The sequence below is a fragment of the Protopterus annectens genome, chromosome 6.part1 (genome assembly GCF_019279795.1).
Source record: "Protopterus annectens isolate FY-2018-M chromosome 6.part1, PAN1.0, whole genome shotgun sequence".
Lineage (NCBI taxonomy): Eukaryota > Metazoa > Chordata > Ceratodontiformes > Protopteridae > Protopterus > Protopterus annectens.
The window spans coordinates 121,655,320-121,680,295 of NC_056738.1; the positions used below are offsets into that span (position 1 = coordinate 121,655,320).

The window sequence follows — 24,976 nt, forward strand, 5'->3', positions numbered from 1 at the left end:
AACTGACTATTCTTTAGGGATACCATGTTATAAAAAGCAAATGGGCTGGGTTCTCCAAATGCTGTAAAGCCTACCATATCCATGACAAATATTCTACAAGACTTTGGAACTGTAAATACCAGTAAGATTATAACAAAACAAGCAGTGTCTTAATGTTCTAGAAGGAAAGAAAAATGGAGCTAGAGAATCCCACACCTGTATGGGATGAAAATGTTGTATGCAAAGTTACTTTTTTTCTATCATACAATCAACTAGTCCTGAATTAGGGGTGAGATCCTAAAACGACTCATAGCAGGCAATTTCATCAACATTTATGAAGGTATTCAGGCAAGGCTGACCAGAGTATACAAAATTAAAAGTAGGACAAACTAGAATCGCACCATGTAAACACTATAAAGCAATTCACTACAAAAGCATTACTAGAACATTTCAGAAAAGGGTGTGTACACACAACCATATACTCATGCATCATTACTGCACAAAATATCTGAAACTGTGTTCTAACACAATTTGTCCTCTAAAGAACAAAAAACTAAAACTGGTCAGTTTGAGAACCAATCCCAACTAGTTAAAATTCACAGCCACTTTTCAATAGTCAAGACTGGAAAACCCCAGACCACAAGATGAAAGCCCCTTAAAATGTTGTACAATATTTATGAAAGTATAAAACATATCAATCCAGAAGCTTCATCACATCTCAGCACTAGCCCTCCTCTTCCATTTCAAGCTCACGTTGAAGGCTGCAAAAAAAAGTAAATAATTAGTCAAAGTAAAGTTTATGCAGCCAAAAACATACTATCGATTATAAAATTCAGAAAGTAAAAAACATCCAAGTAAATATTTTTTCTGCAGTAAAACTTGGCAAATTAACCTGAAGTAAACATCCAACCATTTTCACAAACGGCACCGTCATGGAGGCCTTATTCACAGTACTCAATGAAAGAGAGCAAGAAAAAAAACAAGAAAGTTTAATGCTTGTTTGATGAACAGTAATGGGAGGAGGGAGTGTGTGTGTGTGAAGACCAGGAAAGTAATTCAGGTTAAGTGCGTGTGGCTCATTTTCCAAAATGAGACAATACACTTGTACAGCGAGTTATGGACAGTGAGTTATGGTTACAAGAACCATTCACCATTAAATGTAGGCTGCTTAAAAAGAGTACCCATAGTTTATCTACAAACAGATATTCAAAAAACAGTCCTCAAGCAGGGGCTCCAAGCATAAAATAATGCAATATCATGCTCATTCAAAAAGATTTCAAAGCTATTTGTACCATCTCCCCAGATTTCTGCTGCAGTGGACAGGATTCTAAATGTTTAAGAATCCTCCATAGTCACATCTGAACACTCAAATTCCCCCAGTAGTGGAACAATCTGGAACTTTTTTTTTTTTTTTACTCTGACCCCACTGCATGTTAAACCATTGGCCCCCTCCTGGCTAATCAGACTACTTATTTCCCAATTTCTAGGAGGGATGGGGATTTAGGTAGCCTTTAGGGATTCCTTCAAGCCCTACAGTACCCGTACACACCCAGCTTGTAGAGGATGGACAGACATGTGCAAGGGGGCTGCCACTAACTGATCATCTCATTTCACCAAAAGGGACACTGCCACCAAGCAGCCCCACCCCCTCCCTTCAAGCATGGGAAGCGACTTCCCTGATAATCTCTACAGAACTCACACTTCCCTCTGTACTCAGTTTCATCTATCCTTCAAGGAATCCAGAGTGGGCCATGTCCCTTCACATCCTTTTCCACTGGCCTGGTTCCTTCAGTGACAGGGTTAGCACTCAAACCCCAACTGACTGGGTCACAGTACAAGGCTGTCTTTGCTCTATGGATCCAGGCCGAAAATCCAGTTCCAAGCTGAATTCAGACATTTTTGATACAGGACTACTCACCAGGTCCACTACTGTCAAGAGGGTCCCCAAACACTAGGCAGAATACTTATGCACAATCAAGCATTCTCCAAGCTTTTCTTTTAAGTCCCTGCAGTCAGAGCATACTCATGGGTCCCTTCTGGTTTGTACAGGAACCTTGTGCCAAACAAAATTTCTTGAACCCCTGCCTAAAACAGAATTAGGCCTGCAAGAGTGCACACAGAGCTAGGACATTACAAACTTAGAAGTTTATTTACAGCAGGACCTGCTGCTATAAGTAAATTAAGTTCTAATGGAAGACTGGGGACAGAAATAAACCACAAGACAAAATAAAGAACAGATATGTTTTTGTAATACAAACACAAAAAGGCTGCTCATTGAAGAATATTATTGTTGGGTTTACCCCCTTCACCAATCAGAACATGGCATCTTTTTTGTGTAGTTCCTGAGCTGCAGGAAAGACATCTCAGAAAACAAAATTTGACATCCAAGTGACACCTACTTAAGCACAAATACTAATGAGCATTTCCCTGCAAATCAAAAATACACATTTGGCACCTCTACTGTCAATGACTTCTGCATCGTTACTAGTTGACCTGCAGAGGGTCAAGACATTATCAGGGATCGATCAAGAATACTCTTTACAGATTAAACAGATACTGTCAAACAGAAGTCAGTTATATCTAAAAATACATCTTCCTTGATCCTTGGCTTGAATAAGGAGAAACTACAGCAGAAGGTGCCATAGAATTTTTACCAAGATCAACAAAAACAGGTTGAGTTCTGGAAACCACCTAACCAGGTGGATAAACTTAAAGGCAAATGGCAAAGAAAGCTGCATGGGAAATCATACAAAAAAAAAACTCCCCCAACAGTAAAAGAGAACAAGTCCATCAATGTGAGACAGAAGTGCTGAAAGCAGTCGCTTTATTAGGAAGAGATCAGTCTACAGCTCCGAACCATTCACATGACTGTTGCAATAGATTCATCACTCCAAGGGTATCAGGAGATGAATAGTTGTGAAGAACCCTTTCCACCCACCACAAGATGGAATGTATCACAGGAATATGTGAGTGCGGTGGGAGAGGGGTTGTTGGAAGGAGCCCAAAAATCAGGGCATCCCAAGCAGAGTCATTAGAAAATGAGCATACTCTGGGATAACTTCACTCTCATTCTGCAAGGCCTAAGCAACTTGTTTATACGATGCACCTGTTCAACAAGGAAACCAGGACATTCAAAAGGGAAGGGTCTAAGGACATAAGCAGTCTTTACCAAACATTCTGCACAAGTGAAGCTGAGGTCTATCCTTTTATGCACCAGGAACCAAAAGGAAGACTTCTGTGCCTCCCAAAGTGGTAAGCAACCACAGAAAAGTGCACCCAATCACCAAAAGATGTTGGAGCAACCAAGTACTTTAACAGAAAAAAAAAAGATATCAAGCTGGCACTTCCAAAGTGGTGTGGTAGGGGGACAGACATGGCCTCCCCAGAGCAAGTGTGCCCTAACCACTGAAGGACGAATGTAAGCCACATGCTCCTTTTGGCCTTGGTGGTAGAAAAGGGTCACGACTACATTCTTAAGTAAGCATATAGCCATGAACATGAAAAAGAACTCTCACAAGGATGGACAAGACCACCAAAAACCACCACCTCCCTCAGACAAGCTGATCTAGCAAGTGGAGGGGAGTAGACCAGCTGATTTGGCAAGGGGAGGGGAGTCAATCCCCATTACTGGGCAGGATCCATCTTCAGAGTGACTCGTTCCCACAGACAATCCTGTAACTACCCAGGAGCAGCACCCTAATGTCTCACTGGAGTCCAGAATGGCAGTCCTGGAGGCTAAACAAAGACTCTCTAATCTAGAAGGAATAACCTTGCAATAGGAGGCAACAGATTCAAGTCTCTTGCTTCAACAATAAAAGAAAATAACAGTCTCCTTGATCTCTGCACCAACTTCTAGTCCCCTGAATTATTCCCTCAGCTGTTTACTATACATTTCTACACTTCTATTTTGTTTTATAGTTGTAATGGTTAGTTTCTGCATTTTGGAAGCCCGATACAGTGTTTTACTTTAGGTCTTTGTTCCTTTGACAAGTAGGAGGTAGCCAGGTATCTTCTGAGCTGGAATCACTGTTTGCGACCTCAAAAAAGTATGCTTTTGCTATTGGCTAGGGGGCTAGCTTATGTTTTTTTTCTCTGCCAAGCTAAAACGGTGGGAAGATGGTTCATACAGCTTTAAAAAAGTGAATGCATGATAACTGCATAGTTCACAGGCATTTACTAGGCCAACGACTGAGCACAAAGATTAAGCCTAGCCATACATCCCAAATCTGACAAGTTGTGGTACCCTTGATAAGTCTAAGCAGGGGGTTTGGAGACTAAACACAAGCAGGGGCCTGGGAGATAGCCTGTACAGGCTGTCAGTGTCCATTAGAGGCATAGGTGCCAAACTAGGAATGAGTTTCCTGCTCCCCATCCAACTGTCCAAGTTTCACTTGAATTGGGTTAGGGAGGAACTTTACATACATGGCGAACCTGTTCCACAGAAGGGGGTAGTCTCGGAGATGCATACCCATCTTTCCAGCAGGTCCTACTTGTGTCACAGGCAAGGTTAGAACAGGTAAATTTAGTGCTGCAGGAGGTCCATAGTGGGGTCTGACATCTCCCCTCAACAGCCTGTAGGAGACCGAATCCAGGGAAAGGGCCTTGAGGCAGTCTGCATAGGACACTATATTTATGCCCTCTATTCTTTTAGTGAGGAATCTCTGTGGATATTCTGACTGCTGGAAATGCCTGGTTAGGTACATACCAAAGGGGGCATTGTACTCGATGCTAGGTCTGATGACTGCCAAATACAGTGGAGCAAGGACGTAGACCTAGATGCCATAAAAAAGTTGCACAACACAGAATAAGTCACTGCTACAGACACATGGTCAAAGGCTAGGATTACTGTCTGCATGTGTCTCAAAGTCCTGGACTACTGGGTCAACCTTTTAGGGGGTTTGTTGTCAATATGATAAGTTACCAGGTGTGGATGACTGCCAAGAAATGCGGAATAGTATCATTCAGGAATAGAGTTTTTAGTACATGGCTCTGGCACCAGTTGTCTGCGTCAGCCCTTCCTGGAGAATGTGCGTGTCTGTGGGCAACTCAATGACCGCTCCTAATTTGCAATCATCTGCAAATGTAGTCAGCCAGAGGCCACTGATGTTGGCCTTTACTTCAAACAAATAAATGCCAAAAAGAAGAGGTCCCAGGAGCATCCCTGAGGGGGACTTTACTTGCGAGTGGCCTCTTTGTAGAGCTGGACTCCACTTCTAACTTCCTGGATCTTCTCTGTGAGCCAGCTAGCTATCCACCAGGTGACAGCTAGCTATCCACCAGGTGACATAAGGGTTTGTACCCAATCTCTTAAAGGTGGTCAATGATGTCGGAGTGGGATATTGTATCAAATGCCTTGGCCAGGTCAAGGTAGGCAGTGTGAACCATTTCTCTCATCCATTACTTCAGTAACCCTCTCAAAGAAGTCCACCAGCTTGAGTAGGCATGACCTGCACTTGATGAAACCAAAGTGGGTTGGGTCCAGTGTCTGCAGGTTTCCTTGTCATTACTGATCATTTCTATGATAATTTTTTCCATGGCTTTGCATGCAAAACTAGTGAAACTTAGTTTCCAGGGCCTGTAGATGGCCCACCTTTGTGCAGAGGAAGGACGTTGTTTTCTCCATTCATGAGGCATGAAGCCTGCTTGGAGGCCATGGTTAAATAGAAATTCCACAGGGCCTGATAGATCATGTTTATGCTATTTAGAAGATATCCTGGGATACTGTCTAGGCCCATTTATGCAGTATTGGCCTTAGCATTAAGGACCTGTGGTCTAGTGATAGAAGGGGGAGTTAGAGTTATAGTCGATGACATTTCCTCGGGAAAAGTTGATGGGGAGAGAAGGAAGTTGGAGCTGAATTGGTCAACCAGTAGGTTTGCTACATTTTTCTGGCTCAGTATGGGTGGCTCCATTTAACAATGTGTTCTGCATACGATTACATATTGCCTTTGAGCTTGTGGACATAGCTAAAGAATGCTTTGTGACAGTCTTTGGCCTGGGAGGCTAAATTAACCTCTAATTTGGCTTTAGTAGACTTTATCCATAGAGTTGTTTAATTTGAGGGGGGTGTTTTTATCCTGCTAGGTGCTGCACCTCAAGTTCTGCCATGATTTTGTTCCTTCTGTTACACAGTTTATTGATGCTTCGATTCCACCAGGATGGCTTGTTTTGAGTTAGTTCTGTACTACTTCCTGTTGGGAACAGCAGCCTCTACACAGCTATTAACATGCTTGTATAGGATTTCTGTTAACAGTTCTGGGTAAGCAGCAGTGTTCAGGGTTTATGGGGGCTTGAAATTTTGCCAGGTTTATTCCTTAATTTTAGGAAGTTAGAGTAGATTCTGAATATTCCAGTGTTACCTGGGGCTTGAGGTCTTTTTTTTTTTTTTTAACTTTAGGAGACCATTTTGTAGCCTTACCTTACCAGAGAAGACATTACAGTATGGGGTGTGCATCACCCTCTCATATTAGGGAGGACCAGATCCAGCACGGTTGCACCCCTTGTTGGTGTACTAACAATCTGGTCCAAAGAGCTTTTGTTTTTCAAAATCTAATCTCTGCACCTGTGTATTTGGTGTCACAGGATTCCCATTTAATAGTGGGATAATTAAAGTCACCCACGAATATGGTTCTGGGTCAGATGGCAAGTTTAAAGACACTGTATGGGTTTCCTGGATCATAGAGGGAGATCTACAACTTGCAAAAAGTGGTACTGGATTTTGCCCATGGTGATTTGAACATGAAGAAGCTCAAGTGCATTGTCCTGTTTGTGGAAGGCATTATAAACCTGTGTGCTCTCCACGGCTTTAAACCATGTCTCAGTGATTGCACAGATGTCAGCATTCTCTAGGGTGAAGAGAGCTTCAGTTTGGCATTGCCTAAAAAAAGGCACTATGGGGGAAGACAATGTTTTAGCCAATATTCAAAAGCCTAAAGGGGAGAGGTGCAGCACGGTCTGCTGACCATCTCCTTCCATGCCAACAAATACTGCACACCCTTAGAATGACACCAGAAACTAAGTCAATTATTAAAAAGTCAGTCATCTTTTTTTCATATTGTGGCATCATCCTGGGAGAAGGCAAGAAAGCTGCTCAATGCTAGGCTCAAACCAGCCTGGGACACGCATTCTGGAAGCTCCACGATTTTCTTTATATAAATCTATGGAGGTTTGTCAGGACCTGAATGCATGCATAATGTGCTGGATCCTGGCTCCTGGCAAGCAACTGAATGAGTTTCTCCTTACTCGGCCTGGTAAGAGGGACATCAGTACGTCTCACAATGGGGGTCACAAATGACTAGAATGTTGGATTCTGTGGTGGCTCACCTTATAGGCGTAGAAGCAGAGGATTCACAAGATGTGGGTGTGCACTACAGACAACCTTACTGACATTAGGAGTGCTTTCATGTGACAGCTTTGCCTCCAGGTGACATTGTGTAAATAAATCTCTCGCACCGTATCAGTTTGAGAATTAAATGGTAGTCAGTAAATATGAAGCAATTTCTCTACATTGCCTCAGGATGCCCATATCCACCAAGTTGGTAGAGATAGTGGGAAAGTTCATATCCATGGCAACAGAGCCTTTTTTTTATCGATTACTTTATATTCTCACTCCAACAGCCTAATGTCAGGAGTATCCCGTTTGCAACGCTGGGGACAGTGCTCGTCACTGCAAACTAGATGGCCTGTGTACAGCAAGGTACTGGCGAAAATTAAACGGTGCTTTTACAGGAAAAATATGTCAGCTCAAGGCATCTGTGGCTATACAGGGCACTGCCAAACACTTGAAGGGAAACTAACGAGTACAGTCTGATGATTTATGGATAAATTATTTAAGCAGATATTCTGAAGTTAGATGCAAATCAAGCAGTACTTGAAAAGAACTGGCTTGTCATGAATGAGAGAGAAGTCACCTGAATGGCTACTGCTGGTCTCACCACAGCTTCACTCTGTTGGGATGCAATGCTCCTTTACTTCTTCTCTCACCAGTAACAAAACAGTAGCACTAATCCCAAGATGAGAAGCAGGCCACAGCCCATTTGGTGATCCAATTTTTTTCCCAGATAATATAAGGGTCTGTAGGGCTTGTTGTAGTCTTTTCCTGGTGGATACATTGAACAGCAACAAGGCCAATCAAAAGGTCAAGCATAGGCACTCACTTCCCAACCAGAAAGACTGAAATCTATGCATTCTGCTACTTCTCTCACCAGGAGCAAAATAAGCAAATTCCAAACTGGCACCGCATTTATTACGCTTTCCCGTGACCAGCAGTTTAAGAAATAATGTTCCTATGCTCCCTTTCTCACCAGGAGCAAAACAGAAGCACTAATCCCAAGATGACCACTGAGAAGCAGAATGATTACAGTCCAAGCCCTGGATGTATTCAAACATCAGAATATCCTTGGCTTTGGGATTATTAGTGATTGCAATAAGGATTTTAACAAAAAAATTGGAAGAAAGCTTCCCCTTCTTTTACAAGCTTCATAGATTTAACCACAGTTTTATGACATACAGACATGACCATAAGAACAATTTCTGGCACCAGTCAGTTGTTGACAGTGTTGCACTTGGTTTATTTTTATCATAAGGACAAGTTTAACTGCAAATAAACTGTAAAAATTGGGTCAAATTGAAAGCATTAGAAAAAGTATAAAGGAGCGTCATTTCATTTAGTGGTGATTCTAAGATGAAATTAAAGATAATCATCTCAAATTATCACACTGTAAATAAGTATACTTTTTGTTCTTTATGACTATTTGGAAATAAATTTTGCTCAGTGCTGTGAACAACTGTGTTTGGCAGTGCCCTGTACAGATGCATAGAAATGCAGATTCCCTACATAAACTACCCAAAGAGTTCTTCAACATATAAAAAAGGCTTATGCAAAGACTGTTGGCCAGGTATTAGAAAAGATGTGCAAGTGTACTTCACTTCTTGGAAGAAGTGCCAAAATGGTGGCAAGGCAGGAGACCAAGCAAAGGTTACTTTTGCACGACTGCGTGCAACTAAAATACTCTTCCAAACGGTATGCATGTTTACTGTTGGAGGTTAGTACACCATGGCTGTACTTTACTAGTTACTTTCTGACAATGGACTTTCTCTTCTCTGTTAATAGTTTCCAGAACTGTGGATTTCTTCTTTGAAATATTAGAGCTTTGGAAGCAAATTTCAAATGGACATTCGCATTAAAGATTACCTCCACCCCCAACACTGGCTGACAAATTTCAAACCAACAGGTAATGGGAGCCAGTGTGCGTGTCAAAAAGCTGTGTTGCCATAAATTAATAACTTCACACACACTTGAGGTATGTTTCAAATAGGAAGCTTAGGTTTGAAAAGAATCTAAAATACTTTGCTAACCGTGCATACAATGTTTGTTACAAGAAAGGAGTACAACTACAGACTACCAGTGAATTATGGTCCAGGACTCCCCTGTGGACATTAAATTGATGCAGCTACTGAAAATTCAGTTGGTCTTTGCTTACTTCTTGGAGTGCACTAGAAAATGTTCAGTATTAAGGATAACAACCACAAACCCTTGGCCATTTAACAAGAATCCACCCTTCCTTCCCTAAAGCAAAACAAGGGAACTAGTTGTCTGAACTTGTGTACTGCTCAGCCAATAACATCCAAGCTACTAAAGCATACACGTTGGGATTATAAAGCTCTTTCTCCACTCTGGTTTCTACACTTGCAAAGAAAACCAGGCAATCGGGCGACTCAAAACACTAAAATGTTGGGAGAAAAAAAAAAAGTTATGTACTCACCATAACGTTCCATCTGAGTAGGTAAACTTCATTTGTCAGCAGAGTAGGTAAACTTCATTTGTCAGCAGCCTGTGGGTTAGGTATCCGAGCAGACAGCATACCAAGCAAAAAGATCTGAGCTCCAAGCTCCTCCTCCAAACCATACTGCACTACAACCTCTTTCAAATCCTCAGATCGAGTTTGCCACTCCATACATGACAACAAACTAACCTGAGACCCCTAAACCAAGGACAAACCTCTAACTCGAACTCTGGACAGAGTTCAGAAAAAAAACACCAAGGTAAGTGGGGAAGGTGGAAGGGACTGTTGGACAAAGTTTACCTACTCAGACGGAATGTTATGGTGAGTACATAACTTCTTTATCTGAAGTAGTCAACTTCATTTGATCAGCAACCTGTGGGACAGAGTCCCCAGCTACCCAAAATCTTGGGAGGCCCTTAAGGACATTCCGGAGCACTGCAGAGCCAAAAGAAGCCCTTCCTCTAGACACCAAATCCAGTTTATAATGATTAATAAAGGTGTGAGAAGACGCCCAGGTAGCCGGTGTAGCCGCTGAGCAAATGTCATCCAGGGATACTCTAATCCAGAATGCTGCAGACGTCGCCATAAAACGTGTAGAATGGGCATGAACTCCTACTGGTTCTGGTAAACCAAGCTCTCTGTATGCTTGTAGGATACAAAGGGAAATCCACCTAGCCAAAGTCACCTTTGAAACTGGTTTCCCTAAAAAGGGCTTAGCAAAAGAAACAAAAAGTTGATCAGATTTGCGAAAGGCCACCATCCTGTGCAAATAAAAATGTAACTGCCTGTGAACATCCAGCAATTGAAGTTTGTATTCCCCTTTGTTCTGAAAATTATGGAAAAAGACAGGAAATTAATAGATTTGTCTCAGAAGCAACTTTAGGAAGAAAAGATGGATTAGTCTTGAAAGAAACCCTGTCCTTGTGAAGCACAAGGTATGGGGGGGGGGGTTCATACAAAGAGCTTGCAGCTCAGACACTCTCCTTGCTGAAGTTATAGCTACCAGAAAAGCAGTCTTCCATGACAAAAATTTTAAGTCAACTGATGCAGAGGGCTCAAAAGGAGGCGCAACTAAGGCCTGAAGAACCACAGTCAGATCCCACGGTGGGGACAAATTCTTAATAGGGGGGGGGGGGGGTCGCAGAAAAAAAAAAGTGCCTTTCAAAAAGGTCTTACAAATTCTGGCAGCAGCAAGATTGTCACCTACATGGAAATGAGAAATAGCCACCAGCTGGACCTTTACTGTGGAGGAGCTGGCTCCTTGCTGGAAGATATCAGACAAAGTCTAATACCACTGGGATCGGAGCAGTAAAAGGATCTAGATTTCTCTGTGAAGCCCAAATGGAGAAGTGTCTCCATTTGCTAGAATAAATCTTCCTGGTAGAGGATTACAGGAGAAGAGATACCGGGAGTCCTAGCAACTAGTGGAACTGGCGCAGCCAAGCTGTGAGCTTCAGTCTGTCCAGATTCAGAGAAAGCATTCCCGAGGGATGTCTAATTAGACCTGGAATGGGATCAATCTGCTCCACAACCGGTGAGCTTTCTTAAGAACTTTATCATGAGCGGGGGATATGCATAAAGAAGACTGGGTGGCTGAGCGGGCTTCCCCCCCACCCCCGACGGGATTAGAGCAAAAAACTCACTGCACTTCGCATTGGAAGGCAATGCGAAGAGATCGCAGCAAGGCTGCCCCACTTGAGGAAGATCTGTTCCGCTACACAAGGGTTCAGGGGGAGAAAGGATAATTCTGCTCAATTTGTCCGCCAAGATGTTGGACAGACCCAGAATGTGCGTTGCTATCAGAAAGTGGTTAGTGGAGAGATCGCCCATTCCCAGACTCTCATGGCTTCTCGACAAAGGGGATAAGACTTGGTTCCTCCCTGTTTGTTGATATACCAGACCACTGACATTGTCTGACTGGATCGCAATAGTTCCCAGAGGTAGTTGAGCATGAAGGGCCTGCAACGCTTAAAAGGACCGCCCTCATGTCTAGGACATTTATATGCAGAACGGTCTCGTTTTCAGTCCACGTGCCTTGAACAGTCCTGCCCGAACAATGCCCCCCCACCCTAGGAGGGAGGTGTCAGTGGTCACCATGGCATGGGGCACAAGAAAGGGATGTCCTTCCTGCAAATTCCAAAATTGGAGCCACCACGTGAGAATTTCTGCCCACTCTGCTCAGAGAGATCGGAAACTCTAGATGTTGATGAAGAATAGACCACTGAACTTGCAATGTCCACTGTAAAATTCTCATATTCAGACAAGCACAGGGGATCAGGTTGATAGCTACTGCCATGGACCCCAAGGCTCTCAGGACTAATTCTACAGGGGGTGCAGAGGACTGCAGAAGCGCTAACACATGAAGTGTCAGGCTGTGTAGTCTGTCTGGGGTTAAGAATGTCCTGGCGAGAATCTATTCTTGCCCCTATGAAGTCCAACACTTGAACAGGTTGAAGCGAAGACTTCCTTAGGTTTATGGTAATCCCTAGCCGAGGTGATATCCGGATAAAGAAATCTCTGGCTAGTAACAGTAGATGCCTGGTGGGAGTGGTGAGAAGCCAGTCGTCCAGGTACGGAAAGACCTGAATGCCCTGAAGTCTCAGGTGGGCCGCTACAACTGCCATGACCTTGGTGAACACCATGGGGCTGTGGTGAGAACGAAGGGTAGGACCCTGAATTTATAAGGACTGGCCCCTAGCCAAAAGCTGAGGAACCTCCTGGATCGCCTGTCCATCCTAGCCGAAAGCTGAGGAACCTCCTGGATCGCCTGTCCATCCGAATATGGTAGTACGCATCCTAGAGGTCTATCTAGCACAACCAGTCTTCCTCCTGCAGGAAGGGCAGGATGGATTGAAGCATGACCACCCAGAATGTTTCCTTGGCAACAAACAGGTTCATTGTTGATAGGTCGAGAATCGGCCTTAGGTCCGCAGTCTTTTTTGGCCCCAAAAATAACCTGGAATAGATCGGACTGGTCTGGGGGGGTACCTGATGGATGTCTTTTTTTCTAGTAGTTTTTGTATTTCCAAGGCCGTGGCCTCCCTCTGAGTGGGTGGTATGTCCGGGAGGCGCCTTGTAAGGGGGCTTGTTTAGGAAGGGAATAGAAGAGTCTCTAGATATTATTCGAAGCACCCAGCGATCTGTTGCGATGGACTGCCATTGGGCTAGGTGCATCGAAAAATACCAGACTGCCTCCAGAGAGGAGCAGCCGGGTAACTCCTCAGGGTTGTTGTGCAGGTCGCTCTGAAAAAGGTTCATGTGACCCAAAGTTCTTCGGCCCCCCTCTGCCTCTTGGCAGGCGTTCACCTTGTTCCCCTCTGCCTCTGGGGGAGAAGGAGTCCTGAGCATTCCGGGACTGCTGAGTTTTCCAGAACCACAGCTTCTTTTGCCCTCGCTGGTTCCTGGAGAAGGACCTGTGAGGGTTAGAGAAGCGGATCCCGATGGCTGACAGCATCTTCCTCACTCTGGACAAGCGTATCGTGGATGGTCTTCCTGAACAGGGTGGAACCATCTAAGGGTGAGTTAGCGAAGGACGCCTTGAAGGGTTCCGAGAGGTCTCAGACGGAGCCAGGCGTGATGCCTTAAGGCGATGCCGGACCGACTAGCCCTAGCGGCTCCCTCGGTGGTATGAGAGAGTAAACACATGGACGTATTGGACACAGACTTGAGTGTTCATAGGTCTGTACTAGGCTAATGGCTCTGGAGCCTTTACAAGCCTAGCTCATAGAAGTGCCCTGACACTATCCCACCAGACATTGGTTCTCAGTGCCTCTATCAAGTAGCCACTGGAGTGATCCCCGGGGTGAATTTTCCATTTCTCATCCACTCAAGATTTCTCTTGAAGAGGGCCAGGGAAGTGCTCTGCTTGACATTTATGGGAAGTCTATTCCAGAGCATGGGCAGTCTCTGGGTTATGAACCTGTCGTTCAGCATGTTCTGTTGATTGTGATAATGAGGTTGAGGTCTCTGGAGCATGTGGTGCAGAGAGATTGGGATTTCTTTATTTGTAGCATTTCTAACAGAGCTGGGTCAGACATGTCTTTGTAAGTCAAGCAGAGATCACCGCTTAGTAGACAATACGAGACAGAACAGCTGGTGAGTCTGTCCATGTAGGACATGTCTTTAAGGCCTAGGATCCACTTCGTGAAGTACTTTTGTGGTCTTTCCAGCTGTTGCATGTGTCTAGTGAGGTACATGCCAAATGGGGGATTATACTTTATGATTGGCCTAATGAGGCAAGAGTAAAGAGAGATGGGGACCTCTCTTTCTTCCTGCATGCAAAACCTTTGGTAATGAGATGTGCCACATAGAACTTTCTGAACACAGTGGCAATGTGGTGGTCAAAGGAGAGGTTGCTGTGAACCTGTGTCCCCAGATCTCTTATAATGCCTTGTGTTCAGTGGGCTCCCATCGATGTGGTAATTAGTGGGAACAATAGTTTTTTCCATAGGGGATGACTATGCCTTTTTTGACATTAAGCTTAAGGCCATGGTTTAGACACCACTCATTGGTCTCAAGGAGGCCCTTTCTGTAGGATGCCTGCATCACTTGGGGCGTTAAATAATGGCTCCCAGCTTGCAATCATCTGTGAACTTGGTCAGCTAGAGTCCCTCTGTGCTGGTCTGGAATTCTGAGAAGTAGATGCCAAACAGGAGAGGACCCAGGACCAATCCCTGTGGAACTCCATTAGTGACTGGTCGGCAGTGGAGTCCACTACTTCCACACTGTGGGGTCTGTGAGCCAATTTGCAACCCACCTAGTGATATAGGGGTTGATGCCTAGTTTGGGGAGTTTATCAATAATTCCTGATTGGGGGAATGGTATCAAAGGCCTTGGCCAGATCAAGGTAGGCTATATGAACTGCCTTACACTCATCCACAGCTCCGGTGACTGACTCAAAGAAGTCCACTAGGTTAACAGGCAGGATATACCTTTCACAAAACCAAATAGAGTGGTATCTAGAGTTTGGAGATTCCCTAGATCATTGTTAATTAGGTCCATGATGATGCACTCCATAGCCTTACATATCAGACTCTTCAGGCTAATGGGGTGATAATTTGCAGGGTCTGTAGTCGCTTCCCCTTTACGGAGAAGGATGACTAGCAGTGTACCATTCGGTAGGGACAAAGCCTGAGGTGAGGCTGTGATTGAACAGGGCACACAGAGGTGGTGCCAGTTCACTTTGTAGTTCATGTAGAACACATCCAGGAATATTGTCAGGTCCCACAGAAGCTGGATTCTTGAGCCTTGGATAATGCAGTTTTGACTGTTCTGCAGTAATGCTGGGTGTCTGGCATTCCTCCAGTATTGTGACTGGTCCTTGGGGGGGGGGGGGGTAAAGTTGGCACTGAATCTGTTAGCCAGTATGTTTGCAATATCTGTTGGCTCAGTATAGGAGGTACCAATATGCAGTTACACAGAGCAAACCTGGGTATTGCCATGGAGATTCTGGATAGAGCTATAGAAGGCTTTGTGGTTGTTTTAGGGTTTTCCACAATTCTGTCTTCATAGCTGGCTTTAGAGATGTTGATGAGGGATCTCAACTTTTTATTGAGGCTAATAATGGAGTTTTTCCAGTCTTGGGACTTCACCTTTTTTCTGCAACAGTTTCGTCCTTCTATTGTAGAGTTTATTAATGGCAAGGGACCACTAGATTGGTTCTGTTGGGTATGGCTAGTTCCATGCATTTACATACATGTTTGTACAGTGCACTGGTGTATGATTCGGCAGTCATGCATCTATTTTCCATTGACATGGGTGGCGTAGTTAGCCACATCTGTTTTTAGGAGCCCAAAGTCAGCTTTGGAGAAATTTTTCATGGTGGTTACCTTTGCAGGGGGTGTGGGTGAGATATGCATTTCCATGGTGACTAGCATGTGGTTAGATCTAACCAGGGAATTGACTTATGCCCATGTTAGTAATAACCAGGTCAAGGATGTTGCTTCCTCTAGTGGGGTAAGAATGAGCTGGTCCAAGGCATTGGAATTGATTAATTCCAAGAAACTTTGGGCCAGTGTATTGGTGCACGAGTAGTTTTCCCAGTTGATGGGAGGGGTAGTCGAATCACCTAGTACGAGAGTGTTGGGTTGGACCCCAATAGTTTCCAGGGTGCTTAGTAATGTGGAGTGAGTCTTGGGACATGGTTGGGGACCTATAGCAGGCTACGACCTAAATCGCCATCTTACCCAATGTTAGTTGTATCTGAAGTATTGCAGATGTGAATATGAAGACACCACTGCCTTTTGAGCTTCAATCCATGTTCTGGGGCTGAAAGGTGTGGAATGAGTTATAGCCTGGTAGCACAGGGATGCTTTCTGCTGCTTTAAACCAGGTCTCCGTTACAGCACAAATGTCGATGTTCTCCATTTTGAGGAGTGCTTTGAGCAAATGCATCTTGAGATTTAGACTTCTAGCGTTGAGCAGCATGGCCCTCAGATTGCATTTATTTATAGTTGTTACGGTGGTAATTGTCTTTGGAACATAGTCTAAAAAATGTGCAAGTGGCAAGGGCCTTGGCCAGTATCTGGAAACCCAGTGGTGACAGATGCAGGCCATATCTAGCACAGCATCAAGGTCTGTCAATCATGTCATCCCAAGCAGATAGATACTGGATCCCCTTAGAATGACACCAGATGCCAATTGAAGTCTATCATTTTCTGCTTGTACTACAGTATCATTGTGGGCAACGGAAGGGTGCTGCTCAGAGCTAGGATCATACCTGCCTGGGCCTCATAATCAGAGAGCTCCACCGTGTCTCTCTTCATGCAGTCCAGCGAGGTGTCTCAGGTCATTCACACCCACATGGACAGTGACACAGTCAAACTTGTACTTGTTGTGAAGTGACCCGAGTATGTGTCGGACTCTGCCGCCTGACAGACAGCTGTTACCTTCTCCTTTTCATCCTAGTGAGTGGGACATTAGTATGCCTCACCATCGAGTCACCTATGATTAGTATATTGGGTAAGCTGTTTTGCCGTGGGGGCTTAGGTTGAGGGGCACACTGTGTAAGTGAGCTGTGTGTCTTGCGGTTTGTGCTGTGCTTTGGATCTTTGTCATTTTTAACTCCTGTATGCCACAGCTTCCTTTCTGTGCATTTCTATTTTTGGTTGCCCAACAAGGATCCTCTCTGGTGGATGCCTCTCGTTTCAGTTCAATAGATTTCTGAGCTCACGGCAGGACTGAAGATTAAGCCAAATGAATAGCCCTATTTTTATTAAGAAGGCATGCAGTGCTTGAAAGAAGCAACTTGGCCATTCCCCTTTAAGCCAGCAAGACACAATAAGGGGGATCCAAAGGCAGACAAGTTGAAAAGGTTGAAACAAGTACCTTCAAGAGGCATAAAAAACAACACTTTTGTGAAGGTTGAGTGAAAATAAAGACAAAGATGATGGGTTCTGAGCCCTCTTTTGGCAACAATCTTCCACCCTTTTTTTTTTAGTTAAGGCATAATTTTCTTGTATTTATTTTCCTTCTTGTATTTATTTTCCTAGCCCCTCAAAGGTGGAGTGCGTACCCAAAAAAAAAAAAATACATGCTTAAAGGAAAGAGTACCATCTTTATTTGCTTCTTGAAACATGGTTTGACCACTCAGATGTTTGCATTAGTGTCAGACTAGGAAACAGATAGGAGAATGCAGATATTGCACGGAAGCATAGCTAGGGTGGGGGCAAAGGGGGAGTCCTGTGGCCCAAGGTATTAGGCAGCAATGATAAGCAGATGTCTCGGGGGAAGAGCAATAATACAGGCATTCATTTCTGTACTGGCATTCCATCTAAGAATGCTGGTAAGGAAAACCAATATACAGTTTTTGCAGTCAGGACTGAAGCACTTGTTTCAGCCATTCATGTGTTCCAACAAGATGAGTTTTTAAAATATAGAATACACCCCACCCTAATACACACAATAGAAACTGGAGAGACTCCTAGCTAGGAGAGGGGTGAGGAGCTCCTGACTGAAGGAAGGATTTTTTTGGTCTTCAACTTTGCAGATTCTGGGTTGGGACTGCGCTTTAAATGAGAGGCACTCCGTGGAACAGGCGCAAAAATTTTTTTTGGCTCTTCAACTTATAGTTGTGAGGCACCTGATCATGGAACAGCACCAGGAGCAAGGCAAGCTGGCTATGGCTTGAAAATTTTGTGCATTACATTTTTTATTTGGTGCATGCAGTTTTTCTTCTAGTTTACAACTTTTGGTCTTGTATACATCTGCTCAAGGTACTAGACATTCACAAAAAGAGGCCTGCAGATCTGCAACCTCAAAGCTCTACCAACTACTTCAGTCCAACAGGTGTAGGGCTAGTATACTGTTATCCGTACCAGTCCAACAGGTGTAGGGCTAGTATGCTGTTATCCATTCCAGTCCAACAGGTGTAGGGCTAGTATGCTGTTATCCGTACCACTTCCACTTAGAGTAATACCTAGTACTGAGCTTCCTGATTTGCTGCAGAATGTGTACCATCCAAGATTATTCACACACCTAAATGGAAACTGCTATCTGGAGAATTTGGAAATAGGTCTGTAATTCCCAAGGTGAACTGGTCAGTCTGACTAGCCTCATCTGTTACGCCATGGAGAGAATCACCATGCACCTTATTAACAAAGACATAGGTAATCTCCAAAACACTTGACCCTACTCAGTTTGGATCTGTCAAGGGGAGATCGTGCCTGTTGCACCTAGAGGACTTCAGTTACCAAGACCCTGGGTGAGGGAAAATCTCTGCATAGAGCCTACCTAGACTTAGCCAAGGCTTTTGACACTACCCCCAAAGTAAGGCATCATTGACAAACTCACCTGGCTAGGTATCAACCCTTATTTTGTTAAATGGCCCACTATCTTGACTCACAGATAGAACCCATCCTGTCAAAATAGGGGAATCCACCTCCAACAGCAGATCTGTAGCCAGTGGTGCTGCACAAGGATTAGCCCTGGGACCTCTATTACTTAGAATCTATTTCTCTGAAGTACAAGCAAAAACTAAAGGTCTGTGGCTGACAGTTTGCTGATGACTGCAAACTGGAAGAAGTCATAGAATCTCCAAATAATATCAACATCCCACAAGAGGGTCTTATACACAAATGATTGGTGCCAAAGTCATGGCCTTAAACTCAATGCAAAAAAAATGTACCATCATCCCTTTCGGTAAGAACGATGTTCCTACTATCACATCAATAGCAACACCCTAAGTACGCACCCAGTGGCAAAAGACTTGGGCACACAAGTTGACAGCAACCATGCCTTTCATCACCATGTCTTCACAGTGATAAGAAAAGCATTCTATATTGCTCAGCTCATAATTAAGGGCATTGCCTCCGGAAAAAAAGTTATAACGTTCCTCTACTCCTTCCCTCATCAGGCCAATAGAGTACAATGCCCAGTTTAGTAGGTACCTTTCCAATCACCTGCAGCAATTGGAGAGACCACAAAAGTTCCTCACAAGGAAAATTCAAGGTCTTCAGCACATGTCCTATGTGGATAGTTTGAAATCGCCGTCACTATGGTTTCATACAGACAGTGGCCATCTCTGCCTTGGATACAAGGCAACCTCTGACCCTGCTTTAATCAGAAATGCTGCATATCTACAAGTCAAATGGTACACAACTTACTCAAAGACCTTAACTTGGTATGTGATATTAATAGAACCTGATGGATGGACAGATTAGTCTCCCAGAGGTTACCACACCTTTGGAACAGACTCCCACTTCATGTCAAACAGAACACCTTACTGGCCTTCTTCAAATGTAATCTGGATGATTGGACAGGCAACCAAAAACCCCAGGGGCTCCATCCGTGTCCCTCTTGGACAAGGGCAATAGGTGCTGATTATGGAAAAAAGGGTAGAACTTGACTAGGCCTGTAAGGGCCCTAGGGCCATTAGCCTAGTAACTTCCTACGATCCTATGATTTAGGTATACTAGGGACCCCTTTTATGGTACTGCAGCACAGAAGTTGAAGAGTTGTGGCCTCCTCTGCTCTTCTGAGCAACCTGGAAGAACTGGTGTCGTCCTACCCAACCTAGGACTATGAACACGAGCACTGCATTTTCCTCTCCTACATATAGGATTACTCCAGAAAGTATAGGAAAGAGTAGGGATATATACAGCAGGTCGCTGTCCTAAGTGAAAGACACGGTTCTGCCACTTAGCTAGCAACTGTCCAGAGACACAAACAGGTCTACTACCTCTGGGACTCCCCACATCTGTACTAGTACTTCTCCAGTATCCAGATATTAAATAGAAGTCTTGCTCAGCTGGTCTGTTAGTAAAACCTGGCATTAAGGAACATATGTGGCCTTGGAGTGGAGACCCTGTCCTGAAACAAGTTACCATGACATCACAGCTGCACAGCGGATAAAAATGAGCCCTCCCTTTCTATGTTACCATCTCGAATCATAGCATACTGTGTCACTGTCTCTTCTCACCATATCATCTTGAATATCTGTAACAAAAATCTACACAAAAGTCTTTCACAACTGTATGCCTGCCTCTCCACCTGTCTACTTGTCTACTCTCCCTGCCCCTTCAGGTAGCAAAGTCTGAAGCACTCATGAGCCCGATAAATGGTCTAACACCAATGGAGTATCTTCATTGGATGGATATTTACTAGATATTATACAGGTGTATTTTTACATTTATAGTGTTTTAGTTTGATTACATTTATAATTGGAAAGCTCTGTGTGTTTTTTTTTTTTTTTTATTTATTTTAGCTCAGACCGGATGAAGGCTTTACTGCATTAGTTACCCAAAAGCTTTTATTCTTTTTATACATGAAAATTGTTTTTATACATATGTTATGCTTTTCTTAATACCCGATCTTGGAATGTGGGCTGCAAATAGATAGGGTTTTCCTTAGATAGCGTTTTCCTTAACTAGGATTTAGTTTGATCTAAATCAGTAGTACTGTGTGGGAGTGGGTACTGCTGTTCTAAAATGTACTTTTGCAGCCTTGTTTATATTGTTTGCCATGAACAGGCTTGTTTACAATTAAATGCATATATTTTTCACACCAGCTTCTAAGTATATAAAAGTTGATATGTTCAACATTGTTAAAAATTATTTCTGATGTTTTGTTACCGAGGATAGTTAGCCTGCAATGAGTAAAGGCTTGTTGCTTTAGAACACTAACTGGGTTTTATGATTTTTGGAAGTTAAGTGACTGAGTGCAATGAAGATTTAAACCACTAGTTTCTTTTTCATTTTTTTTAATCTTTGCGTTAAGTATCTTGCACAGTATTAAACAAGTTTTCACACAGGAAAAACACAATGGAGTTTGTAATCATTTGAGCAAACTGTTCAACAAGCATACAGACATGGAAATGGTTCTCACCGAATCTTTGGATGGGGCTCACAGATCTACAACAGAACGCTTCTTACTACAAAAAGCGTAAGAGAGTGTCATACTGATGTCATCAGCATGAGGAGTGGACCAGCTCTAACTGAGAATACTAGACAGCTCTGAAGTAGAGTGGAAGAATGGACATTCACCTGTAGATAATTCAAGGAATTACAGCACACAAATGATCCTAATTGGACTTCAGAGACACAGAAAGTACTACTAATGCATCAATGCAGCACCACTCTACACTGAATCAACAAGAACGTATTCACCTGACGTTAGAGCAGACTGTCAGACACAGCTAGAAATGTACAAACGAAAAAAATGGTACAATGCACAGTACACCTCACTAGAGGAAATTGATGAATTGTCAATGGCAGTGTCTCTGTATTAAATCAGTGAGGAAGTGGACTCCTACCACATATGCACTTCTTATGGCCATGGGTTTGGGAATTTAACAAAAATTAATATTTCCAAGGTGGTGTAGAATTGAAAGTAAAGACAAGCAGCTGTAAATTTCAGTATCATTTTACCTCCTTGCTCAATGAGATTCATGCATTCACAAGTAAATAAACATACTATTTACATAAAACTACCAATGTGGACAATACAAAGGCTGCTCACTTAAAGATTAAAGTACATGGAAGGACAACCACATATGCACTTATGGCCATGGGTTTGGGAATTTACCAAAAATTAATATTTCCAAGGTGGTGTAGAATTGAAAGTAAAGACAAGCAGCTGTAAATTTCAGTATCATTTTACCTCCTTGCTCAATGAGATTCATGCATTCACAAGTAAATAAACATACTATTTACATAAAACTACCAATGTGGACAATACAAAGGCTGCTCACTTAAAGATTAAAGTACATGGAAGGACAAATGCAGGACATGAGCCACAGGACAGACAAGGTTGCTGGTGCAGTAACAGCAAATATCTTCATGATCAGATTAGAAGACACCTCTGTTCAAAGCATGAAGTACAGACTTTATTCCATCTCATATGTTTCAAAGCATGAAGTACAGACTTTATTCCATCTCATACGTTTCAAACTGGATTCAAGGAGTTTTGCAAGCATCACCAAATCAAGATATACTACCATAATTTCATGTTTAGAAGTACTGAATCTCAGTCTCACTTAAAATGCAACTCTGACCAGAGTGCCACACAATTTCTCCTGCATTTCAAGTATGCATAAAGAGTTATGAAATACCTTTTCAGATAAGCATGAACATTATCATAGCCATGGTATTTGGCTAAGTACACAAGAACACCTGTAGCACATCGACCATCACGTTGTCTACAGAAGCTGCAGTTGCAGATACCACGGCAAGGTGGACAGCGCCAATCCTGTACAACAGAAAGTGGGGAAAATAAATAAATTTTAGAACAATGATATTACTAAAATATTTTACACACTTTAGTAAATTGTGGGCAAAATGGCCATTCACATCATTCAGAAGTCACCTGTACAAAAGACAAACCTTTCAGGATTAACTTATCTAAGCACCCACTAGAGAACTCAAACACATTCATTATTTTAAGTACAGTAGTAGTATTTAGGGGGAAACATCACCAAAAAAAAGGAGTACAGCTGTATGAAGTACTCTCAATACAGAGAACAATCCATAACCAACTTATTAGGAGTTAGAGACATGGACAGCAGGAAATTTGCCTTAAGTGTGTGAATCCAGGCATCCATGTCAAGAACACATTGCAATCATCTGTCTTAACCATCTTAAATTATTTTAGGGCATTGAGCTTAAACTGCTTCATATACTACCATTTCAAGCATGAAATGTTTTACTGGCTTTTAAAACCAGCAAAGGCATAGATAATGGGTAGAAATGAAGCTGTTTCTGCAACTGCTGTTTAAAGGCAGGTACTGGCTGCTATTAGTCCCTAGTCTGAAACCCAAATTTAAAAACAGATTCACACTAAGAAGGGGTCATCAAGCTACCTGCCCCCAAGCATAATCTCAGCACTCCATGACAAACATTCATCTACAGCTTTGCAGACTTCCCCACTGAATTGGGCCGTTTCAACACTGGGCTACCCATAATCATTTACAGAATTCACTGAGTGCTTTTTATGGCAGTTCATGCAGGGAGCCCTTGGAGAATGGTCTTGGCAAATCATGATCTGGACTTAAGGAATCAAGTGCTTTGTAAAAGTATGTTGACAGGATCAGATAGCAGGTTCTAGACTCAAAACCTTTCCAAAAAGCCATAGAGGTCAAGGCTCTGGTGGAGTGAACCTTGACCCTGCCTGGAACACAGTGCAACAAAAGGCAGACCATTTGTGAATCTGTTTCGTCCCCACTTCTCACCTTCACAAGAAATTAACTGATATAAAGACAAAGACCTTTTAGTTCTGTCAAGACCGTATCAGTTGTCTGTGGACACCCAAGATATGGAGCATCCTCTCTCTCACGTTTATGTTCAGGAAAGAAAACAGGGAGACTGTTAGGTTTGGCTTAAAGTAAACTTGGCTTAAAGTAAACTTGGCTTAAAGTAAACTTGGCTTAAAGTAAACTTGGCTTAAAGTAAACTTGGCTTAAAGTAAACTTGGCTTAAAGTAAACTTGGATACCACTTTTTTATTGAAGTATTAGTTCAAAAAATAGTATCACTAAAGAAAATGAGACCGTGATTCCCCATAGAGCTTGCAACTCAAAACACTTCTTGCAGAGATCACAGCAATCAGTAAAAAACCTCAAAATCAGCCAGAAATGCTAGTTCAAATGGAGGAAGTGTTAGCTTCAACACAGGCCACCAATTTTCTTGAAGGCCTCTTATGCAAAACCCATTTTAAGAACATTTTGACATGAGACTCCATTGAAAGACAGGGATATGTGGACAGACAAGCTGAAACAGCTGGTAAAACCTTGATAGAGTAATAACAAAGGGCCATAGGAGTGTAACTCACAAACATACTGCAAAACCTGAGAACTAGCCCTGAAAGGGCGGTTATGTTGGCAGAAACTAGAAAACCTTTTCCATTTGCTAATAAGATTTTCTACTAGCAAGCTTTCTTGCCATTAGTACCTGCTGCTCCTTCGTAAACAGGGAGCTAAAATTAAGACCCTATCAATCAGTCAATTGAATATGATTGATGACAGGGTGTAGGTGTTTGTGTGAGTAGATCCAGTCAGTGAGGAAACTTGTGGTAACTGCCTCTCTTCACTTTCAAAAGGATTGAGAATGATGGTTGCATGAGCCAGAAGGCAGTCACATCTTTGGGGATTCTTTCTGAATCTTCAGAAGTACCCCAGATATTTGTGAAGAGTGGAAAAGCACACAGGAACATTCCTGTCCATGGAAAGGAATTGTCAGTCTTCCATGGCCAAGATCTTGCCAGTTGATTGTTCACAGAAGAGGCAAACTGGTCTACTTGAGCTCCCCAAAGATGGAATACCCCCCCCCCCCCCAAGGGGTTTCCACTCATGAGGGTCCACCCTGGACCTGCTCAGGGAGTCTGCCAAATAATTTTCCTCTGATGGAATGTAGGAGTTCTGTACAGTGAGACTGCTGTGAATCTATATTCCAACCCAACATGGCTAGTCTACAAGGATGGTATGACATTGTTTCTCCTTGTTTGTTGGTACCACACAACTGTGGTATTGTCTGCAACCATTTGAGATCTCTGGGACCAAAGATGGCTCAGAATAGAGTGCCTTGACAAAAAGCATTGCTTTGACATTTACATGCATGCATCTGTCCTTGGTGCCCACACCCCCCTGCACTTTTATTCCTCCTAAAACTGCTCCCCAGTAACACCTTGGAAACTGATCTAATTATCCATTTTGCCTGTGCAAAAAAAGCTCTCTGAACTGAAGTGTCTAGTTGACATCCCAGGAACACAATCCTGTGTGAAGGA

General features: G+C 43.1%; 1 protein-coding gene across 1 annotated transcript in view; it reads right to left on the bottom strand.

Annotated features, from left to right (window-relative positions):
• Positions 1 to 296: 296 nt before the first annotated feature.
• Positions 297 to 24,976, bottom strand: part of CDCA7 (cell division cycle associated 7) — a gene marked incomplete in the record, with an annotated part of 60,973 nt that continues 36,293 nt past the window's right edge. The window contains 2 exon segments of the mRNA XM_044075550.1: positions 297 to 740; positions 22,312 to 22,448. Coding sequence (XP_043931485.1) covers positions 704 to 740; positions 22,312 to 22,448 — 174 coding nt within the window.